Source organism: Lates calcarifer, unplaced genomic scaffold (genome assembly GCF_001640805.2).
Source record: "Lates calcarifer isolate ASB-BC8 unplaced genomic scaffold, TLL_Latcal_v3 _unitig_2390_quiver_865, whole genome shotgun sequence".
In the NCBI taxonomy this organism is placed as follows: domain Eukaryota; kingdom Metazoa; phylum Chordata; class Actinopteri; family Centropomidae; genus Lates; species Lates calcarifer.
The window spans coordinates 21,727-46,855 of record NW_026116182.1 but is presented as its reverse complement, the minus strand read 5'-3'; the positions used below and the strand labels follow the sequence as shown (position 1 = coordinate 46,855).

Here is a 25,129-nt window from a genome sequence, read left to right as displayed (position 1 = left end):
ACAACAAACAATAAAGACCCGGATGTTTGAAGCAGTTTGTGTTGATGCTCATTAAAGTGTTGTAGAATATTTTCATGTTTTTATTTGTTTTATTTACGTGATTAAAAAGACTTCATCATAACATGACGTCTGTGATGATGATGATGATCCTCTTCATCTTTATCACAGACCTTCATTTGAACTGATTCTAATGTCTGATGGTTGTAGAGACAGAACAGCTGAACAGAGACGTCCTGACCAGAAAAATCTGACCCTCTCACTTCTGCTTTAAAGACTTTCAGTGGATGTTTTCTTCCTGTTTTCTCCACTTCCAGTTTCTCAACAGCTCAGCACGTCTGAGTCCTCACCACAGAGACTCTGACAGGCAGCTCACTGGTTTATACTGGGAGACTGGTGGAACCAACCAGAACCAGTTCTCCAGGCTCTGCTGCAGGTTCCACTGCTCTCCAGCCAGTCTGGGGTCAGGTTCCTGAAAACCTGTTTGAGGACCAAACTAAATCCACGTTCCAGGTCCTGTCAGTGGTTGAAGCTGGACGAACCACAGACGTCCTCAGAAGACGGAGCGTTCAGAGGGAGCTGTGGTCCCACATCAGACTGAAGGACTGACTCGGTGTTTGGATCAGTTGGATCCACTTTGGGCCTCTGACAGACCGGATGTGTTGGTTCCTGCTCTGAACAAAGGACCCAGTCTGGATAAAGCTGCATTAACAGAGTCCTGCCCTCAGGTCAGCAGCACGGTGACATGGAGGGCGGCCCAGGAAGACTCGGACACGCAAACAGGAAGTGAAGCTGAAGGCGTCGCTCTGCTGCTCAGACTGACATTCAGTCGTCATCCAGACAACATGAAGACTCCGTCTGTGTCTCTGCTCCTCGGTGAGTCAAACACTGACCTCCTACATCCATTCATTCATTCATTACAGAGGAAACACACATTAGTTACAGTTACTGTGACCAAACTGACTGTGGACACATGTACATATATATACTTAGACACACACCTGTATTATAACATGTATGTAGAGTCTGGACTCGTTTACAGCAGCTGGAACCACGAAGCTTCACAGGATCCGTCTCTTCGTTCACCTCCTGTGGTCAGGACAACTGGTCTCAGATCAGATACTTTAATAAGAAGCAGAGGAGAAGACGCTGCAGGAAGACCAGGACGACACACTGGAACACAACAGGAGCAACAACTGACACTGACAGAGGACAAAGGGACTGGATTAAGGTCTGGATCAGGTGATGAGACGACTGGGATCAGGTCCAGGTGAAACAGGAGAACAGCAGGTCTGAAGAGAGAAGATGGAGAGGGAGGAAAGTGAGCTGGAGACGAGGTTGAGGGGGTCGAGGTGGTTGGGGGGTCGAGTTGGACTGTATTAACATCCAGGGTGTGGTTCGCTTCAGGATTTGAGAGTCGCCACACTTCTCCTTTATGAGCCTCAGGCGTCACTTCTCTTTTTCGCAGCGACAGGTAAGTTGTTCAAACTGATCTCAGATCAGCTGCAGACTGAACACAGAGAAATACACAGGTCACACACACACTAATGTTTCACCTCAGCTTTGATTACAGCAGGTTTTCATCGTGGCTTCTTCTTGTATTGATGGTGGAGAGTCAGATCGTTAAGTCTTCTGCAGAACATCCCAAAGACTCTCAGTGGGGTGAAGGTCTGGACTCTGGTCTCATGCTCCATGAACACTCTGGTATTGTCGTCTTGGAATATGCCTTTGCCATCAGGGAAGAAAAAAATCCATGGAGGGAAAAACCTGCTCATTCAGTATATTCAGGTCAGCTGAGCCACACGATGTTCCTGAACCTGGACCTGAGCAACTGAACCAACTACAGATCATAACACTGCCCCCACAGACCTGTACAGTGGACAGTAGGCATGATGGGTACATCACTTCATTTGCTTCTCTTCTTACCCTGATGCTGATCACTCAGGGACAGGGTCAGTCTGGACTCATCAGACCACATCATCAGTCTTTGTGCTCCCTGACAAACTGGAACCTTTTAGCCTCACTAATCAGTGGTTTTCTTGAGGCTTCACAGCTGGTTAGTCCCAGTCCCTTCAGTTCTCGTCACACTGTTAATGTGGAAATGCTCTTATGTTCACTGTTAAACATAACTGTGACTTCTACTGTTGATTTTTTATCATCTGATTTCACACGTTTTAAATGTTTAAGTGATTTTTCCTGACTACATTTCTTCCTTGAAGATGATGGTTCGTCACTCTGCTGGTTTTAATGATGTGTAGCTTCAGTAATCTGCTTAGCTGTTTTCTCTGCTTGATGCAGGTCAATATTTCAATATTCAATATCAACATCTTTTCCACAACCACAAGGATTCATTAAACACAGCGAGTCAAACGTTTTCATTTGTAGCTGCTCAAAATAAACAGAAACAAAAGGAGAAACTGATGATATGAATGAAACAGAAAAACAGACTCTGTTTATGTAGAACTTTTCTACTCATGTCGACCACTCAAAGCAATTTACACTACAGGTCACGTTCACCCATTCACACAATGAAACATCAGGGCAGTTCAGTATCTTGCCTAAGGACACGTCTGCACACGGACTGAAGGAGCCGGGGTTCAAACCTTTGACTTTCTGATTACTGGGTGACTTGAGACACATCCTCACAAGACGCAACAAAGACCCCCAGTGTCCTCTGACCCTCAGTGTCCTCTGACCCTCAGTGACCTCTGACCCTCAGTGTCCTCTGACCCTCAGTGACCTCTGACCCTCAGTGTCCTCTGTCCCTCAGTGTCCTCTGACCCTCAGTGACCTCTGACCCTCAGTGTCCTCTGTCCCTCAGTGTCCTCTGTCCCTCACTGACCTCTGACCCTCAGTGTCCTCTGTCCTCCTGTTGCAGGTGTGTCTGTGCTGCTGCTGTCTGGACTGACTGTTTCTGCAGGTGAGCTGATGGAAGAGAAAACAGTCACTGACTCCAATAATGATACAGATACATTTACTCTGACTGACTGACTGTCTGTCTGTCTGTCTGTCCTCCAGTCTCTCTGAATGTCAGTCCAAACCTTCAGCAGTTCTTCTCTGAAGACTCTGTGTCTCTGAGTTGTGTTGAAGATGGACAGACAGTAAAGAGGACCAGAGGAGGACAGACTGAGGACTGTGGACCAGCTGGTTCCTCCTGTATCATCTCAGATCTGTCCTCATCAGACTCTGGAGTTTACTGGTGTGAAGACAGAGCTGGACACAGGAGCCAGAACATCACTGTAACTGTTCCAAAAGGTCAGTAGTTTGAACTCTGTCTGTGTCTCTGTGGTTCAGGTCTGTTGGTGAAACTCTGTCTGTGTCTCTGTGGTTCAGGTCTGTTGGTGAAACTCTGTCTGTGTCTCTGTGGTTCAGGTCTGTTGGTGAAACTCTGTCTGTGTCTCTGTGGTTCAGGTCTGTTGGTGAAACTCTGTCTGTGTCTCTGTGGTTCAGGTGTTCCAGTTATTCTGGAGATCCCTGCACTTCCTGTGATGACAGGAAGTGATGTCACTCTGCGCTGTAGAGACAAAGCTCACGTCAGATTCAAGGCTTTTTTCTTCAGGGATGGTGTCCTCCTTAGATCTGGACCTGATGGAGAACTCACCCTCAGTAAAGTCCAACAGTCTCATGAAGGTCTCTACTGGTGTTCTACTGATGAGTTTGGATCATCTCCTCAGAGCAGACTGAGGGTCAGAGGTCAGTGACATCACTTCCTGATTCTATGACAGTTTAAAGATATGAACTAACCTGCTGACCTGATAATAAACTGATCACTGCACTGAACCAGGTTCTACTCATCTCTCCTGCAGCTCCTCCTCCTCCTCCTCCTCCTCCTCCTTCCTCTCCTCCTCCTTCATCTCTTCCTCCTCCTCCTTCATCTCCTCCTCCTTCTCCTTCCTCTCCTCCTCCTCCTCCTCCTCCTCCTGCCTCCTCTGTCTCTGTGCTCAGACTCTTCTGCCATCTAGTGGTCTTCTGTCCGTACTGCATCTGCTCCGTCCTGCTGGTGTCCATCTGCTGCAGCAGGAAGACAGGAAACAAACCAGCCATCTCCATGGAGACGACCCCACCTGTTGGAGGAGGAGGAGAGGATGAAGAGTATGATGACATCACTGCTGATGTCACCACTGAGCATGAGCTGTGAGCTGCAGAGACTGTGTTTGATCAGGCTTCACAGTTAAAGGATGAAATGATCAGTTCATCACAACAAAATCAACAAAAGTCATGTCAAGGCGCTTTTCACACAGAGCCTCTCTTCTCTTTAGATTATTAAAGTTAAAGAGAGAGACCCAACAGATCCACCATGAGCAGCACTAAGAGACTGTGGAGCAGAACCAGACTCAGGTTCCTTCATATCCTGGTGTAGTTGTCCCTGTGTGGAGCAGCTGACAGAGATCAGCCAGCATCGTGTCTCTCTGTGTCTTTCTGCTGTTCTGTCTGAATAAAGAATCAACCAAGTTTGACACCTGATCATTTTACATCCTCACCACTTTGTATTCAGCCCTTCACTTACTGAAGCCTTGGACCAGGAAACCTGGAACCTTTAGAAGCAGCTGGAGATCTGATGGAATCCAGAGAATCCAGGTGTATCAGCCAAACATAGACCCATATCTAACCTTCACTTCCTCTATAAGATCCTTCACAAAACAGTGTCCCCAGGGTTCTGGTCTTGGACCAGGTCTATTCACCTTGTATTTGCTTCCTTTAAGAAACATTATAAGGAAACTCTCCATAAACTTTCTCCGTTATGCAGATGATGCTCAACTATAGTTGTTAATCAAGCCTCCAGCTCTACTGTTAGGAATCTCAGAGTTATCTTTGATCAGGATTTGTCCTTTAACACCCACATAAAACAAACTTCCTGTCTTAAAACGATGCAGAAAAAACTAGTCCATGTATTTGTTACTTCCAAGCTGGACTATTTAATTCATTATTATCAGGCTGTCCTAACAAGTCTCTGCAGGTGATCCAAAATGCTGCAGCACCATTACTCTCTACATTGGCTCCCTGTTTAAATCCTCCTCCTTACAGTTCCTTGTTATCCCACTAGAACCCTGTTCTCCCAAAATGCTGGTTTACTGGTGGTTCCCGGAGTTTCCTCTACTGTGGAACCTCCTCTCTCTGTATGTATGTGTCCTGAGATAACTTCTGGTATTTTATGTTTCTACATATATCAAACTGACTTGATGAAACAGCTCTAACCACATCCTGAATCAGCAGCTCAGTATATTGAGCTGTAAACTGAGCAGAGGAGGCTCAGTGACGCCTCTTAACATTCACAACAACCTTCAATGGAAAAAAGATGAAAACAGGAACAAACAGAAAAAGAGGTCAACATCACTGATGACTGAGGAGACCAAAGGAAACAGTGAGACTGAGCTGAGCTGATCATCATCTGTGGAAACAACAGGTGGAGCAACAGGTTTACTTTGAATCCAGGTAGAGGTTCTATAGTTTGACCTGTAATTTAAAAGGTGTGAAAACAAACAGTCTGAGTGTTTGAGGAGCTTCTGCTTTTTCTTCATCTGCTTATTTTCTCACGCGTTCACTTCCACATTCACAGCTTCAGCTCTGCTGAAAACAGAAACACTCTGGTATGGTGTGCACTGACCGCGGTGCTTTCAGGGACACTGGTAACACCAGAGACTGAAGTCAGACTGACCGCGGTGCGTTCAGGGACACTGGTAACACCAGAGACTGCAGTCAGACTGACCGCGGTGCGTTCAGGGACACTGGTAACACCAGAGACTGCAGTCAGACTGAGTGTGGTGCGTTCAGGGACAGCAGTAACACCAGAGACTGCAGTCAGACTGAGTGTGGTGCGTTCAGGGACAGCACTAACACCATCAGCAGTGGTGTGTTTAGGTGCTGGTGTCCTCAGTGACTCTAACAGCTGTGATGTGTTAAAGTTGTGAACAGGAAGTGAAGCTGAAGGCGTCGCTCTGCTGCTCAGACTGACATTCAGTCGTCATCCAGACAACATGAAGACTCCGTCTGTGTCTCTGCTCCTCGGTGAGTCAAACACTGACCTCCTGCATTATAACAGGGCACCACCTCCATAGAAGTCCTCTTGATATTGATTTTAATATTAATACTAATAAGCATATTAATACAGTCAATCCAGTTGGTTTAATATCTGAAGCCGTAACGTCTGATTCAAGGGATCCACAACAACTGGGTCTGAATATAAATGATTTTATAATGATCAAACTAATGAGGTTAACCAACAGCTGGTAAAAAGAGTGACATGAGACACTGGAGGTGAAAAGGTTGAGGTTATGTACTGTATGATCATATTACTACTGAATTCTGGGAATTAATGAAACTTACAGATTAAATTTACTTCAGCATCAACCCAGTCACGAGCAGGTAATGACCTGTTTCAGCTACTTGAGCGATGCTGTCGTAGCTGGAGAATTTACTGGTGTGAACCCAGAGCGGTGATCTGTATCAGCAGAGTCTGGAGCCACCAGTTCTACCAGTGTTCAGCTTTTCAGCCGTTGGAAGTTGTCACGTTCCATAATCAGGGAACCAGACAAAAAGGTGGAGACCACACCAGGCATAACTTTTAAACAAAGAAATTTATTAAACAACTCAAGAAAAAGGAATCAGTAATCAGTAGTGTATTATGGATGCGTGTCTGTAAGTGAGGTGGCTGAGGGTGTGTGTATGAGTATGTGGATGCGAAAACCTAGAGTCAAACCAACATAATCCACTAAACAAAGAAAACCAGGCCCCAAACAATCCCCACGCGATGTGCTGGAGATCCAAGCAGAACAAACTGCAGAGAGAGACTGCCTGCCCCCTGAGCAGAGTACTTCTGATCAGGCCTAATGTCCACACCCACACCTCGCCAGGTGCCAGCCATCCAGCCTGATGATCCTCAACAGGCAGCACCAGGACTGGGAAGGATCTCCTCCATCCGTCACAAAGTCTGACATTAAATTGATATTGATAACAAAACAAGCTCAATAATGACTATACTGAATTTTAGCTGGATAACTTTATGATTTTATAACTCTTTGAGTCAAAAACACTTTACAACTTAAAGATTCTGTTCTTCTGGCTTAATGTGTTGTTGACTTGGCTTCTACAGAAAGTAAGTAAGGAAATTACCTGCATGTCTGGACAAAAGAAAAGTTACTTGAAGAACATGTGGTGAAAGAAAGAAAAAACCCAAGGACAACAGACAGGGATGAAGCAACAACAGCTAAAAGTACAGGCACAGAGGGACTGCTGTCTTTGATCCCTGTCACATTTGAAGGTGTTGTAACAGGAGTCGCTGCCAATCAGGACTCGATCCTCTTCCTTTCTTTGTGTCAGAGTGAAAAATCATTTTCCTTCTCAGACTCTCAGTTATTTCGTTTGGAGTTCCCACACTCAAACGACATGTTCACCTTCCACCGTGATCAACTGAGACATTAAACCACACGATATACTGAGACTTAATGGCAGTATTACTAACACTGAACATTGAAATGCCAGATTTGCACCTGAAAGAATTGGATGAATAAAATGATTTGGTTACAGAATGATTGGACAATGATTTCATATTATTTCAAAGATGAGATAAAATAGGGAGGTGCAGAGTTTAATCCTCATAAAGAGAGAGAGACTGGTTTTAGGTCTGTGGGTTCCTAAGAGTCTAATCTCTGCTGATCAGTGTCGTTCTCTCCTTGTTCCTTTCCTTCAGAACAGTAACAGTCAAATGTCCAGTGTAGAGGTGAAGCCTTGTTGTATGTAATGAACTCATGTCGATCCTGGAGGTTCCTGTTGTTTGTTCCTACGTTGCTGTTGTGTCCATTAGAGTTGATCTTGTAGAACTGGTCATGTGACCTTTGAGCTGATCGTACAGCTCCATGACGTGCTAACAGCTGCTCTGTTCTCTGTTTCCTGTCTGTTTCTGAGCGTCTGCACTTTAACCTACAACAAAGGTGCTGAACGTTGCAGTCACATGGTTCCTGTGCTCCAACGTGAACCTACGAGGACGTCTCACTGATGAAGCTTTATTTGACAGAATCCTGGTCTCTGGTCCCTCAGTGTCCTCTGACCCTCAGTGACCTCTGACCCTCAGTGTCCTCTGACCCTCAGTGTCCTCTGTCCCTCCTCTGACCCTCAGTGACCTCTGACCCTCACTGACCTCTGTCCCTCAGTGTCCTCTGTCCCTCAGTGTCCTCTGACCCTCAGTGACCTCTGTCCCTCAGTGACCTCTGACCCTCAGTGTCCTCTGACCCTCAGTGTCCTCTGTCCCTCCTCTGACCCTCAGTGACCTCTGACCCTCACTGACCTCTGTCCCTCAGTGTCCTCTGTCCCTCAGTGTCTTCTGTCCCTCAGTGTCCTCTGACCCTCAGTGACCTCTGTCCCTCAGTGACCTCTGACCCTCACTGACCTCTGTCCCTCAGTGTCCTCTGTCCCTCAGTGTCCTCTGACCCTCAGTGACCTCTGACCCTCAGTGTCCTCTGACCCTCAGTGACCTCTGACCCTCAGTGTCCCTCAGTGTCCTCTGTCCCTCAGTGTCCTCTGACCCTCAGTGTCCTCTGTCCCTCAGTGTCCTCTGACCCTCAGTGTCCTCTGACCCTCAGTGACCTCTGTCCCTCAGTGACCTCTGACCCTCAGTGTCCTCTGACCCTCAGTGTCCTCTGTCCTCCTGTTGCAGGTGTGTCTGTGCTGCTGCTGTCTGGACTGACTGTTTCTGCAGGTGAGCTGATGGAAGAGAAAACAGTCACTGACTCCAATAATAATACAGATACATTTACTCTGACTGACTGTCTGTCTGTCTGACTGACTGTCTGTCCTCCAGTTTCTCTGAATATTAGTCCAAACCGTCTCCAGTTCTTTATAGAAGAGTCCGTCTCTCTGAGATGGACTGATCATTTCATCATTTCTGAGTAAAAATTGTATACCTGTGTCTTCGTCTGACTCAGGTCTGTTGGTGAAACTCTGTCTGTGTCTCTGTGGTTCAGATGGTCGAGTTATTCTGGAGATCCCTGCACTTCCTGTGATGACAGGAAGTGATGTCACTCTGCGCTGTAGAGACAAAGACAACAACCGACTCGATGCTTTTTTCTACAAGGATGATGTCCTCCTTGGATCTGGACCTGATGGAGAATTTATCCTCAGTAAAGTCCAACAGTCTGATGAAGGTCTCTACTGGTGTTTACCTGATCTGCATGGATTGTCTCCTCAGAGCAGACTGAGGGTCAGAGGTCAGTAACATCACTTCCTGATTCTATGACAGTTTAAAGATATGAACTAACCTGCTGACCTGATAATAAACTGATCACTGCACTGAACCAGGTTCTACTCATCTCTCCTGCAGCTCCTCCTCCTCCTCCTCCTCCTCCTCCTCCTCCTCCTCCTCCTCCTCCTGCCTCCTCTGTCTCTGTGCTCAGACTCTTCTGCCATCTAGTGGTCTTCTGTCCGTACTGCATCTGCTCCGTCCTGCTGGTGTCCATCTGCTGCAGCAGGAAGACAGGAAACAAACCAGCCATCTCCATGGAGACGACCCCACCTGTTGGAGGAGGAGGAGAGGATGAAGAGTATGATGACATCACTGCTGATGTCACCACTGAGCATGAGCTGTGAGCTGCAGAGACTGTGTTTGATCAGGCTTCACAGTTAAAGGATGAAATGATCAGGTTCATCAGGGTCTGTCAGACGTTAGAAAACAGCTTCACTCTCTAACAGCTGATTTAATGTTGATACTAACTCATCAGCTCTGTTCTTCTTCCTTCATATCCTGGTGTAGTTGTCCCTGTGTGGAGCAGCTGACAGAGATCAGCCAGCATCGTGTCTCTCTGTGTCTTTCTGCTGTTCTGTCTGAATAAAGAATCAACCAAGTTTGACACCTGATCATTTTACATCCTCACCACTTTGTATTCAGCCCTTCACTTACTGAAGCCTTGGACCAGGAAACCTGGAACCTTTAGAAGCAGCTGGAGATCTGATGGAATCCAGAGAATCCAGGTGTATCAGCCAAACATAGACCCATATCTAACCTTCACTTCCTCTATAAGATCCTTCACAAAACAGTGTCCTCAGGGTTCTGGTCTTGGACCAGGTCTATTCACCTTGTATTTGCTTCCTTTAAGAAACATTATCAGGAAACTCTCCATAAATGTAAAAACAATGTAATGATTTCCCGCCAGGGAATAATAAATGATTCCATTCCAACTTCCATTGTTATGCAGATGATACTCAACTATACTTGATGAATCTGATGAAGGTCTCTACTGGTTACATTGATGAAGGTGTTGACTCTCCTCAGAGCAGACTGAGGGTCAGAGGTCAGTGACATCACTTCCTGTTTCTATGACAGTATGAAGTAACCTGCTGACCTCTGCAGCGTTCTGACAGTCTTTGATTTGAACTGTACAGGACACAAAGCTGCTTCAGAGTAGCCTCAGTTTGACTGAAGGTGACAGGCTCTGTCCCCCCTCCCATGGTAACAGGGGCCTCCCCCAGCAGGACAATGCTCCCAACACACCACAGAAGCCAAGGCCTCCAAACTCCCCAAAACCCAATCTGATCCAGGATCTGTTGGATGATCCAGAACAAGACAGATCCATGGAGGCCCTCTGTCCTGAAACCCTCAGGACCCAAAGGATCCACTGTCAATGTCCTAGTTCCAGACCCCGCAGGACCCCCTCAGAGTTCCTAGTCCATGTCCTGCCATGCCCTGTGACATCAGAAAGATCTCCTCAGTATTAGTGTAACAGCAGGTCTGTAGCTGCTTCACACTGAAGACTCTGAGTTCAGTTCTTGAAGTGATCATGTCCTCACTTTGTTTCTCCTTCGGTTCCTTGTTGCTTGTTTAAAGGTTTGGTATCTAAGTCTTGATAAAGACCTGAATCATTAGACAGTCTCTGGCATCAGGATCAATAGAAATGATTGATCCCATCTCTGTGTTTATTGGAGCAGCTGCTGATGAAGGTGTTTCTCCATGTTTCTGTTCAGGTAACAGGAGCAGGTAAATGTCTGGACTGTGCTTGGTCGATGAAGAAGGTCGACTGACGTCATGGCGTCGTGTTTCCGTCCGGTCTGTGGTCAGCTGCTTTCTCAGGATTTAATCCAACTGTTCTCATGTGTTTCTGTTTGTTTCTTCGGACAAAGGAACGAGTCTGAAACAGAGACTGAACCGAGGCTCAGTCGGTCTGTGTCTGAATGAGACGTTCAGAGGTCGGTCTGTGGAGGGAAACCTCCACCTGCTGGTCCAGACCGACGACCGCCTCCTACAGGAAGCAGCTCAGGTTTGTCTGAACCGTCTGAGTTAGGATGTGTCTGAGAATCCTCTGAGGACGGAACAGAAACTGTTCACACCTTTTCATTTAGAGAGAATGAAAAGGTGTGAACACACACACACACACACACACACACACACACACACACACTGATTTCACCATGACGCAGCTCTTGTTGAAACTGAAAGTGAAACTAAAGTTTCCTCTGCGTCAGTCTGAGTCTGAGCTGAGGACACAGTCAGTCTGATTCATTCAGCTGCGGTCACATCACAGACGAACGGATCGAACGGGATTTAACGGGATGAAGATGTTGCTGGTGTTCGTGATCTTCCTGCACGGTAAGAAAACCTTCCACCAAACTCCATTCACAAAACGACTGGTTTTACTGACCGTGGTCGCGTCGCCGTGACCGGATGATTCGGGCGGAATCGTCGCATCAATTTCTAAACTCCCTGCTGGTCAGAGTCAGTCACGTCTGTCTGTCTGTCTCTCTGTCTGACTGTCTGTCCCTCGGCCTGTTTGTCTGTCTGTCTGTCTCTCTCTCAAACAGTAATAGTCAGAGTCAGTTCAGCACCATGGACAGCGGCTGGATGTTGCGTTCAGAGTCTAAACCTTCCTCCTGTAAAACACAAAGACTCAGAGTTTCATCAGGACCAATAATCCCCCCCCTCTTTCAGTGAAAGTGAAACTTAAATGTCTCCTACCACACCCTGTCAGAACAGTGACAGGACTTTTTCTTCAGAGTCTGAACTACAGGTGGGTTTGGTTGAAAGGTCGCTAACTCTTTAGCATCATTAGCATGTGTACTGGCTGTTAGATAGAGAACCTGTGTTAGACTAATGACCTGACGGTAGAACAGGAAACATGAGTCACGGAGACTTCCTTCAGACTCAGACTCTGATCATTTTCATCAAGTGTTAATAAAGACTGTGGTTGTTATAAAGTCCACACTGAGCAAAGCAGATTAAGATCATAAGTCATGTACAACAGCTTCATTACTGTCAGTCAGCAGAAGGTGACTGAGGGAAACTGCAGAATATGATCAGGCTGAGGCATTAATAAGAGCTTTATAATGACTAATAAAGAGCTAATATACATGTTAGTACATTAACAACCAGTTAATGGTGAATAACACGTCTGATATTCACATCTGACTCACACTTTCTGAAGGAAACTGAATTGAAGTGATACATAAGAATCTGTTCATCAGTTCATTTAAATCTATGTTCAGCTCGTTTGGAGCAAACAGAGGAATCTCTGACACAATCACATTCACAGCATCAGGACAGGTAAATACAGTCAAACTGAACATTACAACCTGCAGGACTGAGGCTCTTATTGTGGCGGGGTCTTTACAGAGTTCCTGTGGGAGGAAACCAGTCAGAGGTTTGTGAAGGTTTAATCGTCCACAGTCAGATCAGTGAGACGTGGATTGAACAGGACTTTATCAGAGGATGAAGATGAAAGTGGTGTTTGTGATCAGCTCCACCAAACTCTGTTCAAAAAACTGCTGAATTTAGACTCTGTGTGTTTGGGCAGAAGCATCAGATCATCACTTGTTCTGGATAAATCCACTGCATCCTGACGTCTGTCTGTCGGTCCCCATCAGACCCATTATCCTTCCACCCTGACAGATGCTGCCTCTCATTACACTCGATACAGCGATTAGATCAGCAGCAGCTCATCATCACATCAGACGTACTGTAACAGTCTGACTGCTCTTTACAAACCTCAGAGGAAACATAGAGTAGGAGGGCCCTGTCTAACTGCTTCATTTAAATCCATGTTCAGCTCGTTTGGAGCAAACAGAGGAATTTCTGACACATCATCAGGAACTAACCTCCGCCCTACAGCACCACCTACAGCACCACCCCCACCTGTGTCTGACTTGCTGTAGAAATAAACGTGATTTGTTTGTGTCCTCACAGTTTCCCAGCATGCCTTGGGTATAGAGGTGTATGAGGGGGCGGAGTCAGTCCTGCTGCCCTGTCAGGTCAACGCCTCTGTCTCTGAGAAGTCCACAGCGGTGTGGAGCCGAGAAGACTTCAGAGACCCGATTGTTCATGCTCGTCAGCAGAGTGGAGACGTCCTCGGAGACCAGAACCATCTTTACACCAACCGAACGTCGATGAGGACGGACGCTCTGCAGACTGGAGACCTCAGCCTCACTCTGAGGAAACCCTCCATCAGTGACAGTGGCAACTACACCTGCACCGTCCGGAGGTCTGGACAAGATCTGAGCCGGACTCAAGTACAACTGAATGTTATCTTGTCAACTGCTGAACCTCCAGCCTGGCCCAAGGTCCTCGCAGCTGTCCTGGTTGTCCTGGTTGTCCTGAATGTCCTGGCTGCAGCTGTCATCGGTGTCCTCATGTATAAAATGTATAAAGGGATGAAGGAAAGAAAAGGTACGGAGTGTGTATGTGTGTGTGAGCAGCTACAGTTTGTACAGTGATGGGAAGTCTCCAGATGTAGAGTATAAACCCTGAAAATGTAAACACCCCCAGTCCCTGCAGAAATAAATAAGGTAAATAAAAAAGACGACTGAGACATCATCACCACCAAAACCTTTTTACACCCCTCACATGATTGTTCCATCCTTTGTAAAGTCAGTAGCTTCAAACCTCATGACTCCATCAATAACTCAATCATTCCTGTCAAAAGAAATGTTTGTAGTCCATTATCATCAGTTGTTCCTACATCCTCTACAATCAATATACCTGTCTTCACTCTTTACTATTGAAACTAACCCAGTTAATGAACGTCTCAGTGTTGGCATCCAGGTGTAACAGTTCTTCAGTCTGACAACACCACACTGACATGGAGGCTAGTTCACTATGACCAAAACAATCATGTAGCTCTAACATTGTTGGATAATGTGGTTTTCTCATGCAGCTTCTTACTTCTACTCTCTGATGAGAGACATGATGACGACGGTGTCACAGTTCTTCTCCAACGTCACCGGTCATGGCGTCAGTTCACAGCAAGGTAAGAGACGATCGAGAAGATCACCTGCTGAGACAGAAGAGTGATGTCAGCTGTTACACCTCGCAGAGGTCGGAGCAGTGGACTCAGGTCAGAGCAGAGGTGGACTTCAGTGGATTTATCTGAAGTTTTTAATGTCATGTTGTTGTTGTGTCGACTACAGAACCGTATCTAGTCAGACAGAAGGTCCACGCAGGTGTCCTGGTTCCTCTGGTTCCTGTGGTTCTCCTGTTTCCTCTTCCTGTGGTTACCGCTGTCATCATGTATAAAAGGATGAAGAACAGAGAAGGTTTGTGTCTGTGATTGTTAATTTCACTTATATAGCACCACATCATAACTGAGGTTAGTACAGCTAAAGCTGGGCTGTCATGGTTTTGGTCGACTAATAAACAGATTTCTAGAGATGAGAGCTGCTCCATCCAAAGTGAAAGCTGTCTCTCTTAATCAGACCAGGTCAGAGGTGCTGAGTGCTGCTGCTGGTGATGTGCTTTGTTGTCCTCTCAGTCCAACAGGTGGAGGTGGAGGAGGGGGTGGAGTCTGTCCAGCTGCTCTGCAAAACCACAAGGAACCTGCCTAAAGACGTCAGAGTGGAGTGGAGGAACCGTTACAATGATACAGTCCATGTGTATGCGAACGGCTCTGACCGACCTGAAGAACAGGACCAGGTTTACAGAGACCGAACAGAGATGAAGAAAGACCTGCTGAGAACTGAAGACCTCAGTCTGACTCTGAAACACCCCACAGATGGAGACAACTACACCTGCAGAGTCTACAGCAAGGAGGGAAAACTCCTGATGAAGAAAAAAATGGAGATACAGGTCAGAGGTCAGTACTGTAGATACAGGTGTCGTGCACAGGTACAAGCAGGTGTGGCTATGTGTTAAATATTATAAATCATAAGGGATATTATTTAAAATAGTTAAGAATTTCAGAGCTTTTATTGGGTTTAGGGGGGAGTTGTAGCGGACAGACAGAGAATAAAGGTTTGATTTTGTCCATTTGACAATCAAACTAAGTTGCTGAATAAACAGTGAGTTGTGCTGTTGATTGTACAGACACCAAAGACAACACTGTCTCTGTTCAATGGAGCAATGGGAGATATTTCAGACTGAACCAATCAAACATGTTTTCACTGCAAATATTTCACTTCATACAGTCAAAGAAAATGTGCTGAGTGCTGCTGCTGCTGTCTGTACAGCTGATGATGTGCTTTGTTGTCCTCTCAGTTCGAAAGGTGGAGGTGGATTCAGGGGTGGAGTCTGTCCAGCTGCCCTTCAAAACCCCAGATCACCTGGATGGAAACATCAGAGTGGAGTGGATGGACAGTGACAACAAGAAGGTCCATGTGTATGAGAACGGCTCTGACCGACCTGAAGAACAGGACCAGGTTTACAGAGACCGAACAGAGATGAATGAAGACCTGCTGAGAACTGGAGACCTCAGTCTGACCCTGACACAACCCAGAGTGGGAGACAACAACATCTACACCTGCACCATCTACAACAGGAATGGAAACATCCTGATGAAGAAACAAGTGAAGCTACAGGTCAAAGGTCAGTGCTGTAGATACAAGTCAGAGGTCAGAGATCAGAGACTCCTGTAATAGGTTTTAGTGAAGTCAAATGATTGGACAGGTAGAGCTGGGTGGTATAGTGTTTCAATCTCCTGTATGGTATGACCTCTTCATATACCCACATACTGTAGCATAGCTGAAATAACAGCTGCACCATTTCAGTCGGCAGCAAATTACATAATACTGTCCACCACTAGAAGTGCTACGGGAGCTGTGCATAGTGTACTGAGAGAGGATCCATATTTACTGAGCATGTTTTTTTTTACGAACAGTTAGAACTTCATAACACAACAATGAACAACCGCAGCCCAAAGCTCATGACCACAGGTGAGGGTTTGGAACATAGACGGTTGGTAAATGGAAAGCTTTGCCTTCTGGTAAATCTCATCCACACCAGGCAGAGTGCTGACGAGGAGCTTCTTGACTACGTCAGTGACCTCTGCTAGGGCTGGTTGAGGCTTCTCCCAAGTCTTCAGACACTGTCCTCCTCACAGAGGATCACTGGGTTAACAAGCTCCTTGAAGTGCTCTTTCCATTGCTCGACAATATCCCTACTCTGGGTGAGAACTATTCCTCTCCCCAGCTGAACACAGACTGAGACAAACCCTACTGTTTCAAAGGTGTGCCAGAACTTCCTTGAGACCAAAGTCCTTCTCCAAAGCCTCACTGACCTGCTCCCACGACTGAGTTTTTGCTGGTGAATTTTCATGAAACTTCCAGAATCCTACACACTACTTTGATCCAACTTTCTGGTCATACCACCCGGCATTAACAGGAGATATTTCAGACTGAACCAATCAAACATGTTTTCACTGCAAATATTTCACTTCATACAGTCAAAGAAAATGTGCTGAGTGCTGCTGCTGCTGTCTGTACAGCTGATGATGTGCTTTGTTGTCCTCTCAGTCCCTAAGGTGGAGGTGGATTCAGGGGTGGAGTCTGTCCAGCTGCCCTTCAAAACCACAGTTCACCTAGATGGAAACATCAGAGTGGAGTGGACGGACAGAGACAACAGGAAGGTCCATGTGTATGAGAACAGCTCTGACCGACCTGAAGAACAGGACCAGGTTTACAGAGACCGAACAGAGATGAAGAAAGACCTGCTGAAAACTGGAGACCTCAGTCTGACCCTGAAACTCCCCAAAGCCAGAGACATAGGAAGATACACCTGCACTGTCAACAGCAGGGACGGAAACATCCTGATGGAGAAAAAAGTCAAGCTACAGGTCAAAGGTCAGTGAACTTTCAGGAAGGCATACCTTGAATAACCTTTAGTGAAGTCACAAATATTTCACTTCATACAGTCAAAGAAAATGTGCTGAGTGCTGCTGCTGCTGTCTGTACAGCTGATGATGTGCTTTGTAGTCTTCCCAGTCCAAAAGGTGGAGTTGGACATGGATACAGGGGTGGAGTCTGTCCAGCTGCCCTTCAAAACCACAGTTCACCTGGATGGAAACATCAGAGTGGAGTGGACGGACAGAGACAACAGGAAGGTCCATGTGTATGAGAACGGCTCTGACCGACCTGAAGAACAGGACCAGGTTTACAGAGACCGAACAGAGATGAAGAAAGACCTGCTGAGACCTGGAGACCTCAGTCTGACCCTGAAAAAACCCACAGAAACAGACAACAACATCTACACCTGCACTGTCAGCAGGGAGGGAAACATCCTGATGAAGAAACAAGTGAAGCTACAGGTCAAAGGTCAGTGCTGTAGATACAGGTCAGAGTGATGACAAACTGCTGCTGCTGTCTGTACAGCTGATGATGTGCTTTGTTGTCCTCTCAGTTCGAAAGGTGGAGGTGGATTCAGGGGTGGAGTCTGTCCAGCTGCCCTTCAAAACCACAGTTCACCTGGATGGAAACATCAGAGTGGAGTGGATGGACAGAGACAACAAGAAGGTCCATGTGTATGAGAACAGCTCTGACCGACCTGAAGAACAGGACCAGGTTTACAGAGACCGAACAGAGATGAAGAAAGACCTGCTGAAACCTGGAGACCTCAGTCTGACCTTGAAACACCCCACAGAAACAGACACCTACACCTGCACCGTCTACACCAAGGAGGGAAACATCCTGATGAAGAAAGAGGTGCTGCTCTGGGTCAGAGGTCAGTGCTGTCTATGTGATTCAGATAATAACAATAAAATAATTGTATTATTAATGTGAACTTTGAGGCAGAGACTCCTTTAATAAGTTTTAGTGAAGTCAAATGATTTGACTCTAATTGTCTTTCAGAGACAGAGAATAAAGGTTTGATTTTGTCCATTTGACAATCAAACTAAGTTGTTGAAAGCTTCAGTCCTTGTGGCCTCCTGGTACCTGTCCTCTGCTTCAGGAGACCCGTAGGCCAGCCAAGCCCAAAGGCCTCCATCCTTTGTTTGAATGCTTCCCTCCCCACCAGTGTCCATGAATGGGTTCTTAGCTTGGTGCCTCAACAGGCACCGACCACAACTCCTACCCACCACGTCTGCAATGGAGGTTTTGTACATGGCCCACTCTGACTCCACGTCCCCAACCTCCCTCAGGGATGCATGGGAAACTCTTCTGGGGTTGGGAGTTGAAGACTTTATGTACAGAGGCCTCGGCCAGTCCTTCCCAGTTCAACCTCACTGTGCGGTTGGGTTCGTCAGGTCTGTCTGGCAACCTTCCCTGACACCTGATCCAACTCACCATTAGGAGGTGATCAGTTGACAGCCCTGACCCTCTATTCACCCAAGTGTTTATGATATGCAGCTGCAGATCTGATGATACGACCAGAAAGTCAATGATCAATCTTTGGCCTCAGGTGTTCTGGTACCAGGTACACTTAGAAACCACCTGACAACATGACAGTAAGATAGAAACATCTGAACATTTGTGGTCCTCTCAGTCCAACAGGTGGAGGTGGAGAAAGGGGTGGAGTCTGTCCAGCTGCCCTTCAAAACCAGACCTGGACTGGCTAAAGACGTCAGAGTGGAGTGGAAGAACAGTGACAACAAAAAGGTCCATGTGTATGAGAATGGCTCTGACCGACCTGAAGAACAGGACCAGGTTTACAGAGACCGAACAGAGATGAAGAAAGACCTGCTGAGACCTGGAGACCTCAGTCTGACCCTGAAACACCCCAAAGCCAGAGACAGAGACACCTACACCTGCACTGTCTACAGCAGGGACGGACACATCTTGATGAAGAAACAAGTGGAGTTAAAGGTCAAAGGTCAGTGCTGTAGATACAGGTCAGAGGTCAGTGAACTTTCAGGAAGAGATACCTTAAATACATTTTAGTGAAGTCACAAATATTTCACTTCATACAGTCAAAGAAAATGTGCTGAGTGCTGCTGCTGCTGTCTGTACAGCTGATGATGTGCTTTGTAGTCTTCCCAGTCCAAAAGGTGGAGTTGGATGTGGATTCAGGGGTGGAGTCTGTCCAGCTGCCCTTCAAAACCACAGTTCACCTGGATGGAAACATCAGAGTGGAGTGGAGGGACAGAGACAACAGGAAGGTCCATGTGTATGAGAACGGCTCTGACCGACCTGGAAAACAGGACCAGGTTTACAGAGACCGAACAGAGATGAAGAAAGACCTGCTGAGAACTGGAGACCTCAGTCTGACCCTGAAACACCCCACAGAAACAGACAACAACATCTACACCTGCACCATCAGCAGGGAGGGAAACATCCTGATGAAGAAAGAAGTGAAGCTCCAGGTCAAAGGTCAGTGCTGTAGATACAGGTCAGAGTGAGGACAAACTGCTGCTGCTGTCTGTACAGCTGATGATGTGCTTTGTTGTCCTCTCAGTTCGAAAGGTGGAGGTGGATTCAGGGGTGGAGTCTGTCCAGCTGCCCTTCAAAACCACAGATCACCTGGATGGAAACATCAGAGTGGAGTGGAGGGACAGAGACAACAAGAAGGTCCATGTGTATGAGAACAGCTCTGACCGACCTGAAGAACAGGACCAGGTTTACAGAGACCGAACAGAGATGAAGAAAGACCTGCTGAAAACTGGAGACCTCAGTCTGACCCTGAAACACCCCACAGAAACAGACACCTACACCTGCACCGTCTACAGCAGGGACGGACACATTTTGATGAAGAAACAAGTGGAGCTAAAGGTCAAAGGTCAGTGCTGTAGATACAGGTCAGATGTCAGAGGTCAGAGACTCTGTTAATAAGTTTTACTGAAGTCAAATGATTTGACTCTGTCTTTCAGAGACAGAGAATAAAGGTTTGACATTTTACAATCAAACTAAGTTGTTGAATAAACAGTGAGTTGTGCTGTTGATTGTACAGACACCAAAGACAACACTGTCTCTGTTCAATGGAGCAATGGGAGATATTTCAGACTGAACCAATCAAACATGTTTTCACTGCAAATATTTCACTTCATACAGTCAAAGAAAATGTGCTGAGTGCTGCTGCTGCTGTCTGTACAGCTGATGATGTGCTTTGTTGTCCTCTCAGTCCCTAAGGTGGAGGTGGAGGTGGATTCAGGGGTGGAGTCTGTCCAGCTGCCCTTCATAACCACAGATCACCTGGATGGAAACATCAGAGTGGAGTGGATGGACAGAGACAACAGGACGGTCCATGTGTATCAGAACGGCTCTGACCGACCTGAAGAACAGGACCAGGTTTACAGAGACCGAACAGAGATGAAGAAAGACCTGCTGAAACCTGGAGACCTCAGTCTGACCCTGAAATACCCCACAGACTGGGACAACAACACCTACACCTGCACTGTCAGCAGGGAGGGAAACATCCTGATGGAGAACCAAGTGAAGCTACAGGTCAAAGGTCAGTGCTGTAGATACAGGTCAGAGGTCAGTGCTGTCTATCTGATTCATATAATAACAATAAAATCATTGTATTATTAATGTGGACTTTCAGACAGAGACACCTTTAATGGGTTTTAGTCAAGTAAAATGATTTGATTCGTGACTTCTTGTTCAACCTCACTGTACGTTTGGGTTCGTCAGGTCTGTCTGGCAACCTTCCCTGCCACCTGATCCAACTCAACATTAGGAGGTGATCAGTTGACAGCCCTGACCCTCTATTCACCCAAGTGTTTACGATATACAGCTGCAGATCTGATGATACGACCAGAGAGTCAATGATCAATCTTTGGCCTCAGGTGTTCTGGTACCAGGTACACTTAGAAACCACCTTATACTCAAAACTGGTATTTGTTTTGGCCAGTCCATGGCTAGAACAGAAGTCCAATAACAAAGCATCGTTCAGATCAGACAGGTCGAGCCTCCCAATCATGTCCCTGAAGGATTCTCCATCACTGCCATCATGAATGATGAAGTCCTCCAGTAGAACTATAGAGGCCCCGCGTGGAGGGGGACTGTTTGCTGCCACCTGGCTTGCAAAGCACCTAACACCAATGCCCATCCCAGGTCTGGATACTCCAGCTCAGTCCTTGTGGTACCACTGAGGTTGGTGTATTGTTCTTTGTCTGGCCCCTCCCTTGGGACCAGTTTGTCTTAGGAGACCCCACGAGGGGCTATTGCCTTCAACAACACAGCTTCCACACAAACCCCTCCACCACCTTAAGCTGGTGATTCTCGAAGGAGAACCACTGTTTGCAAACATCATATTTCCTGTTGAACCACACCAGAGAAATAACTGCACAAGGCAGGAGAGGCCGGAGGTCCTGACAACTGACAAAGAGACCAGCATCCTGAAAACAGTCCAACGTAATGATTGGAGAAGGTTCCACTACTTTGAACCCAGGCATCACCTTGCTTGAGGTAAATATGAATATTTAAATGACCTGCCAAAGCACCAGCTCACAACAGGGACACCTACCAGGTGGAGATCATGACACAAGATGATCCAATGACTGACTGATCAGGAGAGAGCCATGAGTCAGGTGTTGAAAGCTGACAGGAAAACAAGGCACTTGTGCCCAGCTGGCAGGACAGGGGTGTTTTGGAAGCATCAAACAAGGTGTAGAGCCCAATTCAGGAGAACGCTATGTTCTCACCGTGTTCTCCAGAGGAGGCCGAGGCGTACAATCCTGAAGTGGTGATTCTAGTTTAGATCATGAAATTTGTTCAGTAATATCCTGGATGAAGTTATATGACAGTAAGATATAAACATCTGAACATTTGTTGTCCTCTCAGTCCAACAGGTGGAGGTGGAGAAAGGGGTGGAGTCTGTCCAGCTGCCCTTCAAAACCAGACCTGGACTGGCTAAAGACGTCAGAGTGGAGTGGAAGAACAGTGACAACAAAAAGGTCCATGTGTATGAGAACGGCTCTGACCGACCTGAAGAACAGGACCAGGTTTACAGAGACCGAACAGAGATGAAGAAAGACCTGCTGAAACCTGGAGACCTCAGTCTGACCCTGAAACACCCCAAAGCCAGAGACAGAGACACCTACACCTGCACTGTCTACAGCAGGGACGGACACATCTTGATGAAGAAACAAGTGGAGTTAAAGGTCAAAGGTCAGTGCTGTAGATACAGGTCAGAGGTCAGTGAACTTTCAGGAAGAGATACCTTAAATACATTTTAGTGAAGTCACAAATATTTCACTTCATACAGTCAAAGAAAATGTGCTGAGTGCTGCTGCTGCTGTCTGTACAGCTGATGATGTGCTTTGTAGTCTTCCCAGTCCAAAAGGTGGAGTTGGACATGGATTCAGGGGTGGAGTCTGTCCAGCTGCCCTTCAAAACCACAGATCACCTGGATGGAAACATCAGAGTGGAGTGGATGGACAGAGACAACCAGGAAGGTCCATGTTTATCAGAACGGCTCTGACCAACCTGAAGAACAGGACCAGGTTTACAGAGACCGAACAGAGATGAATGAAGACCTGCTGAGAACTGGAGACCTCAGTCTGACCCTGAAACACCCCACAGAAACAGACAACAACATCTACACCTGCACCATCAGCAGGGACAGAAACATCCTGATGAAGAAACAAGTGAAGCTACAGGTCAAAGGTCAGTGCTGTAGATACAGGTCAGAGTGAGGACAAACTGCTGCTGCTGTCTGTACAGCTGATGATGTGCTTTGTTGTCCTCTCAGTTCGAAAGGTGGAGGTGGATTCAGGGGTGGAGTCTGTCCAGCTGCCCTTCAAAACCACAGATCACCTAGATGGAAACATCAGAGTGGAGTGGATGGGACAGAGACAACAAGAAGGTCCATGTGTATGAGAACGGCTCTGAACGACCTGGAGAACAGGACCAGGTTTACAGAGACCGAACAGAGATGAAGAAAGACCTGCTGAGAAACTGGAGACCTCAGTCTGACCCTGAAACACCCCACAGAAACAGACACCTACACCTGCACCGTCAGCAGGGACGGACACATTTTGATGAAGAAACAAGTGAAGCTACAGGTCAGAGGTCAGTGCTGTAGAGACAGGTCAGATGTCAGAGGTCAGAGACTCCGTTAATAAGTTTTAGTGAAGTCAAATGATTTGACTCTAACTGTCTTTCAGAGACAGAGAATAAAGGTTTGGTTTTGTCCATTTGACAATCAAACTCAGTTGTTGAATAAACAGTGAGTTGTGCTGTTGATTGTACAGACACAAAGACAACACTGTCTCTGTTCAATGGAGCAATGGGAGATATTTCAGACTGAACAATCAACATGTTTTCACTGCAAATATTTCACTTCATACAGTCAAAGAAAATGTGCTGAGTTCTGCTGCTGCTGTCTGTACAGCTGATGGATGTGCTTTGTTGTCCTCTCAGTCTCAAAGGTGGAGGTGGATTCAGGGGTGGAGTCTGTCCAGCTGCCCTTCAAAACCACAGGTGACCTGGATGAAAACACACTACACCTGCACCATCAGCAGGGACAGAATCATCCTGATGAAGAAACAAGTGGAGCTACAGGTCAAAGGTCAGTGCTGTAGATACAGGTCAGAGGTCAGAGACTCCTTTAATAAGTTTTAGTGAAGTCAAATGATTTGTCTTTAAGAAACAGAGAATAAAGGTTTGAGTTTGAGTGAACTGGTCGGTAAATTTAACCGTATGGTATAAAGCTCTCATACGCCCATATGTCCTTCTCACGAAACACTTTTTACACTTTTTTTTTTCACGAACTTTTTAACAATGAATTATCCACAGTGTCTTTAACAGGGAAAACACAATGACACACAGTAATGTTTGTCTCTGTCTCACTGTCTTTTGTCTCCTCTACAGAGTGAACTCAGGTCAAATATGAACCAGTCTCTGATCCTTCTTCTAAGATGAACTGATTCATCAGTTTGATCAGTCTTTGATGATTGAGCTGATGGATGAAGACAGGAGGACGCTTTGTCAACTTCTTTCTACTGACACTGACACAGTCTGCAGACTCAGTATTGATCAGTCATCAGTATATAAACTTCATTTATTGATGTGATTACTGTGTTTTGTGGTCATCACCACCTCCAGCTGCTCCTTCCCTCTCTTCCCTCTGGTTGTAGTACTGTTGTACCTTACCATGTTTAGTGTCTCCTGATGTACGACGAGGGTGACTGACCAGTTGATGGACAAGCTCAGATCCATGTTCAGAGGACGATCGTCCGTTTTCTCAGACAGAGCTGACGTTTAAACTTCAACGACCTGAAACTGAAAAAACTAGAAAACTTCAAACTCTGTGTAGAATCAGTCAGAGAGCTGAACTGAACGTCCAGGTGATGAGGTGTTGAACTCTCCTCCTTCTACCTTCTACCTTCTAGGACACAGACTGATCTATCAGCCCTCGTATGGATTAGATACAGTGGATGGATTATTGGATGTATTAGATCTCCTGTCTGTCACTATCATGTATATATATGTTGTGTATCAGCTTGTTGCAGCTCTTCATTGAAGCTTCCTGATGTTTCCACTGAGACTGTGTTCACACTGAGCTGGATTCATATGAATCTGGATCTGTTTTCTCCACCTTGGCCTTCCTCTACTAAACAGTCATTGTTCAGAGCAGCTCTCTGTGTTGTAGTGTTGATTATTATCACTGATGGATCAGCATGTCAGCAGTGTTGTATTTAATCTTCTGTACATTGTGAGACTTTTCTTGCTGTGCTGAATAAAAACCAGGTGGATCGTGTTGATCTGCTGAAAAGACAGAATCCGTTTTAATCCCTTCGGTCCTGTCACTCCACTGATCCGAGGCTTCTACGACCACTTCCTGTTTAGACCCTTTGTTTTCTAACAACTCTGTTCAGTGTGATCATCTCTGCCCGTCAACAGAGGGAGGGTTAGAAATGTGAGGACAGGAGCTGCTGCAGCTGAGGTTAAACCTTTAAAGGATGAGAAGTTATTGTTGTTGTACTCAGTGATCGGAGACTCTGTAGGGACGAACTGATTCTTCCTCACTGACCTGACCCAGCTGATAGACAGGAGGTAGGGCTCTGATGTG

General features: G+C 46.3%; 3 protein-coding genes and 2 long non-coding RNA genes across 19 annotated transcripts; 3 read left to right on the top strand and 2 right to left on the bottom strand.

Annotated features, from left to right (window-relative positions):
- The first annotated feature begins 3 nt into the window (after positions 1 to 3).
- Positions 4 to 4,449, top strand: LOC108892738 (lysine-specific demethylase 6B). 3 transcript variants are annotated; one of them, XM_051068107.1, is made up of 5 exons: positions 4 to 873; positions 2,876 to 2,917; positions 3,181 to 3,252; positions 3,448 to 3,690; positions 3,804 to 4,449. In XM_051068107.1, exons 1-5 carry the CDS (start codon positions 843 to 845, stop codon positions 4,133 to 4,135), a joined length of 720 nt encoding a protein of 239 aa, XP_050924064.1. In that variant the 5' UTR covers positions 4 to 842; the 3' UTR covers positions 4,136 to 4,449. The 3 variants fall into 3 exon arrangements, with proteins under 3 accessions (XP_050924064.1, XP_050924063.1, XP_018545965.1); XM_051068106.1 differs by having other exon boundaries at positions 8 to 873; positions 3,016 to 3,252; XM_018690449.2 differs by having other exon boundaries at positions 9 to 873; positions 3,016 to 3,252; positions 3,943 to 4,094.
- On the top strand, positions 3,259 to 9,831 carry LOC127140186 (Fc receptor-like A). Of its 4 annotated transcripts, none has more exons than XM_051068111.1 (4): positions 5,280 to 5,430; positions 8,648 to 8,689; positions 8,955 to 9,197; positions 9,311 to 9,831. In XM_051068111.1, exons 3-4 carry the CDS (start codon positions 8,993 to 8,995, stop codon positions 9,574 to 9,576), a joined length of 471 nt encoding a protein of 156 aa, XP_050924068.1. In that variant the 5' UTR covers positions 5,280 to 5,430; positions 8,648 to 8,689; positions 8,955 to 8,992; the 3' UTR covers positions 9,577 to 9,831. The 4 variants fall into 4 exon arrangements, with proteins under 4 accessions (XP_050924067.1, XP_050924068.1, XP_050924066.1 ...); XM_051068108.1 differs by lacking the exon at positions 5,280 to 5,430 and adding an exon at positions 5,483 to 6,003; XM_051068110.1 differs by lacking the exons at positions 5,280 to 5,430; positions 8,648 to 8,689 and adding an exon at positions 3,259 to 3,447 and having other exon boundaries at positions 8,916 to 9,197.
- A 570-nt stretch (positions 9,832 to 10,401) lies between these two features.
- Positions 10,402 to 25,123, top strand: LOC108892739 (uncharacterized). Of its 8 annotated transcripts, XM_051068098.1 has the most exons (13): positions 10,409 to 11,569; positions 13,160 to 13,639; positions 14,127 to 14,219; positions 14,380 to 14,505; positions 14,721 to 15,041; positions 15,443 to 15,603; positions 18,823 to 18,988; positions 19,147 to 19,163; positions 19,579 to 19,683; positions 22,011 to 22,224; positions 22,383 to 22,399; positions 23,487 to 23,626; positions 23,929 to 25,123. In XM_051068098.1, the coding sequence occupies exons 1-13, from the start codon at positions 11,533 to 11,535 to the stop codon at positions 23,948 to 23,950; spliced, it is 1,899 nt and encodes a 632-aa protein (XP_050924055.1). In that variant the 5' UTR covers positions 10,409 to 11,532; the 3' UTR covers positions 23,951 to 25,123. The 8 variants fall into 8 exon arrangements, with proteins under 8 accessions (XP_050924057.1, XP_050924055.1, XP_050924058.1 ...); XM_051068099.1 differs by lacking the exons at positions 18,823 to 18,988; positions 19,147 to 19,163 and adding an exon at positions 19,323 to 19,485 and having other exon boundaries at positions 10,412 to 11,569; positions 19,571 to 19,683; positions 23,929 to 25,114; XM_051068096.1 differs by lacking the exons at positions 18,823 to 18,988; positions 19,147 to 19,163; positions 22,011 to 22,224; positions 22,383 to 22,399 and adding exons at positions 19,323 to 19,485; positions 20,234 to 20,400; positions 22,560 to 22,722 and having other exon boundaries at positions 10,421 to 11,569; positions 19,571 to 19,891; positions 23,479 to 23,626; positions 23,929 to 25,075.
- LOC127140184 (uncharacterized) lies at positions 15,414 to 18,929 on the bottom strand. The gene is made up of 3 exons (XR_007810543.1): positions 18,874 to 18,929; positions 17,235 to 17,381; positions 15,414 to 15,507 (listed from the first exon to the last, which is right to left on the bottom strand). It is a non-coding gene; the product is annotated as an uncharacterized LOC127140184 (long non-coding RNA).
- On the bottom strand, positions 19,172 to 23,628 carry LOC127140183 (uncharacterized). Of its 3 annotated transcripts, none has more exons than XR_007810541.1 (3): positions 23,565 to 23,628; positions 19,715 to 19,826; positions 19,172 to 19,305 (listed from the first exon to the last, which is right to left on the bottom strand). It is a non-coding gene; the product is annotated as an uncharacterized LOC127140183 (long non-coding RNA). The 3 variants fall into 3 exon arrangements; XR_007810540.1 differs by lacking the exon at positions 23,565 to 23,628 and adding an exon at positions 23,066 to 23,149; XR_007810542.1 differs by lacking the exon at positions 23,565 to 23,628 and adding an exon at positions 22,661 to 22,722.
- Positions 25,124 to 25,129: the final 6 nt, after the last annotated feature.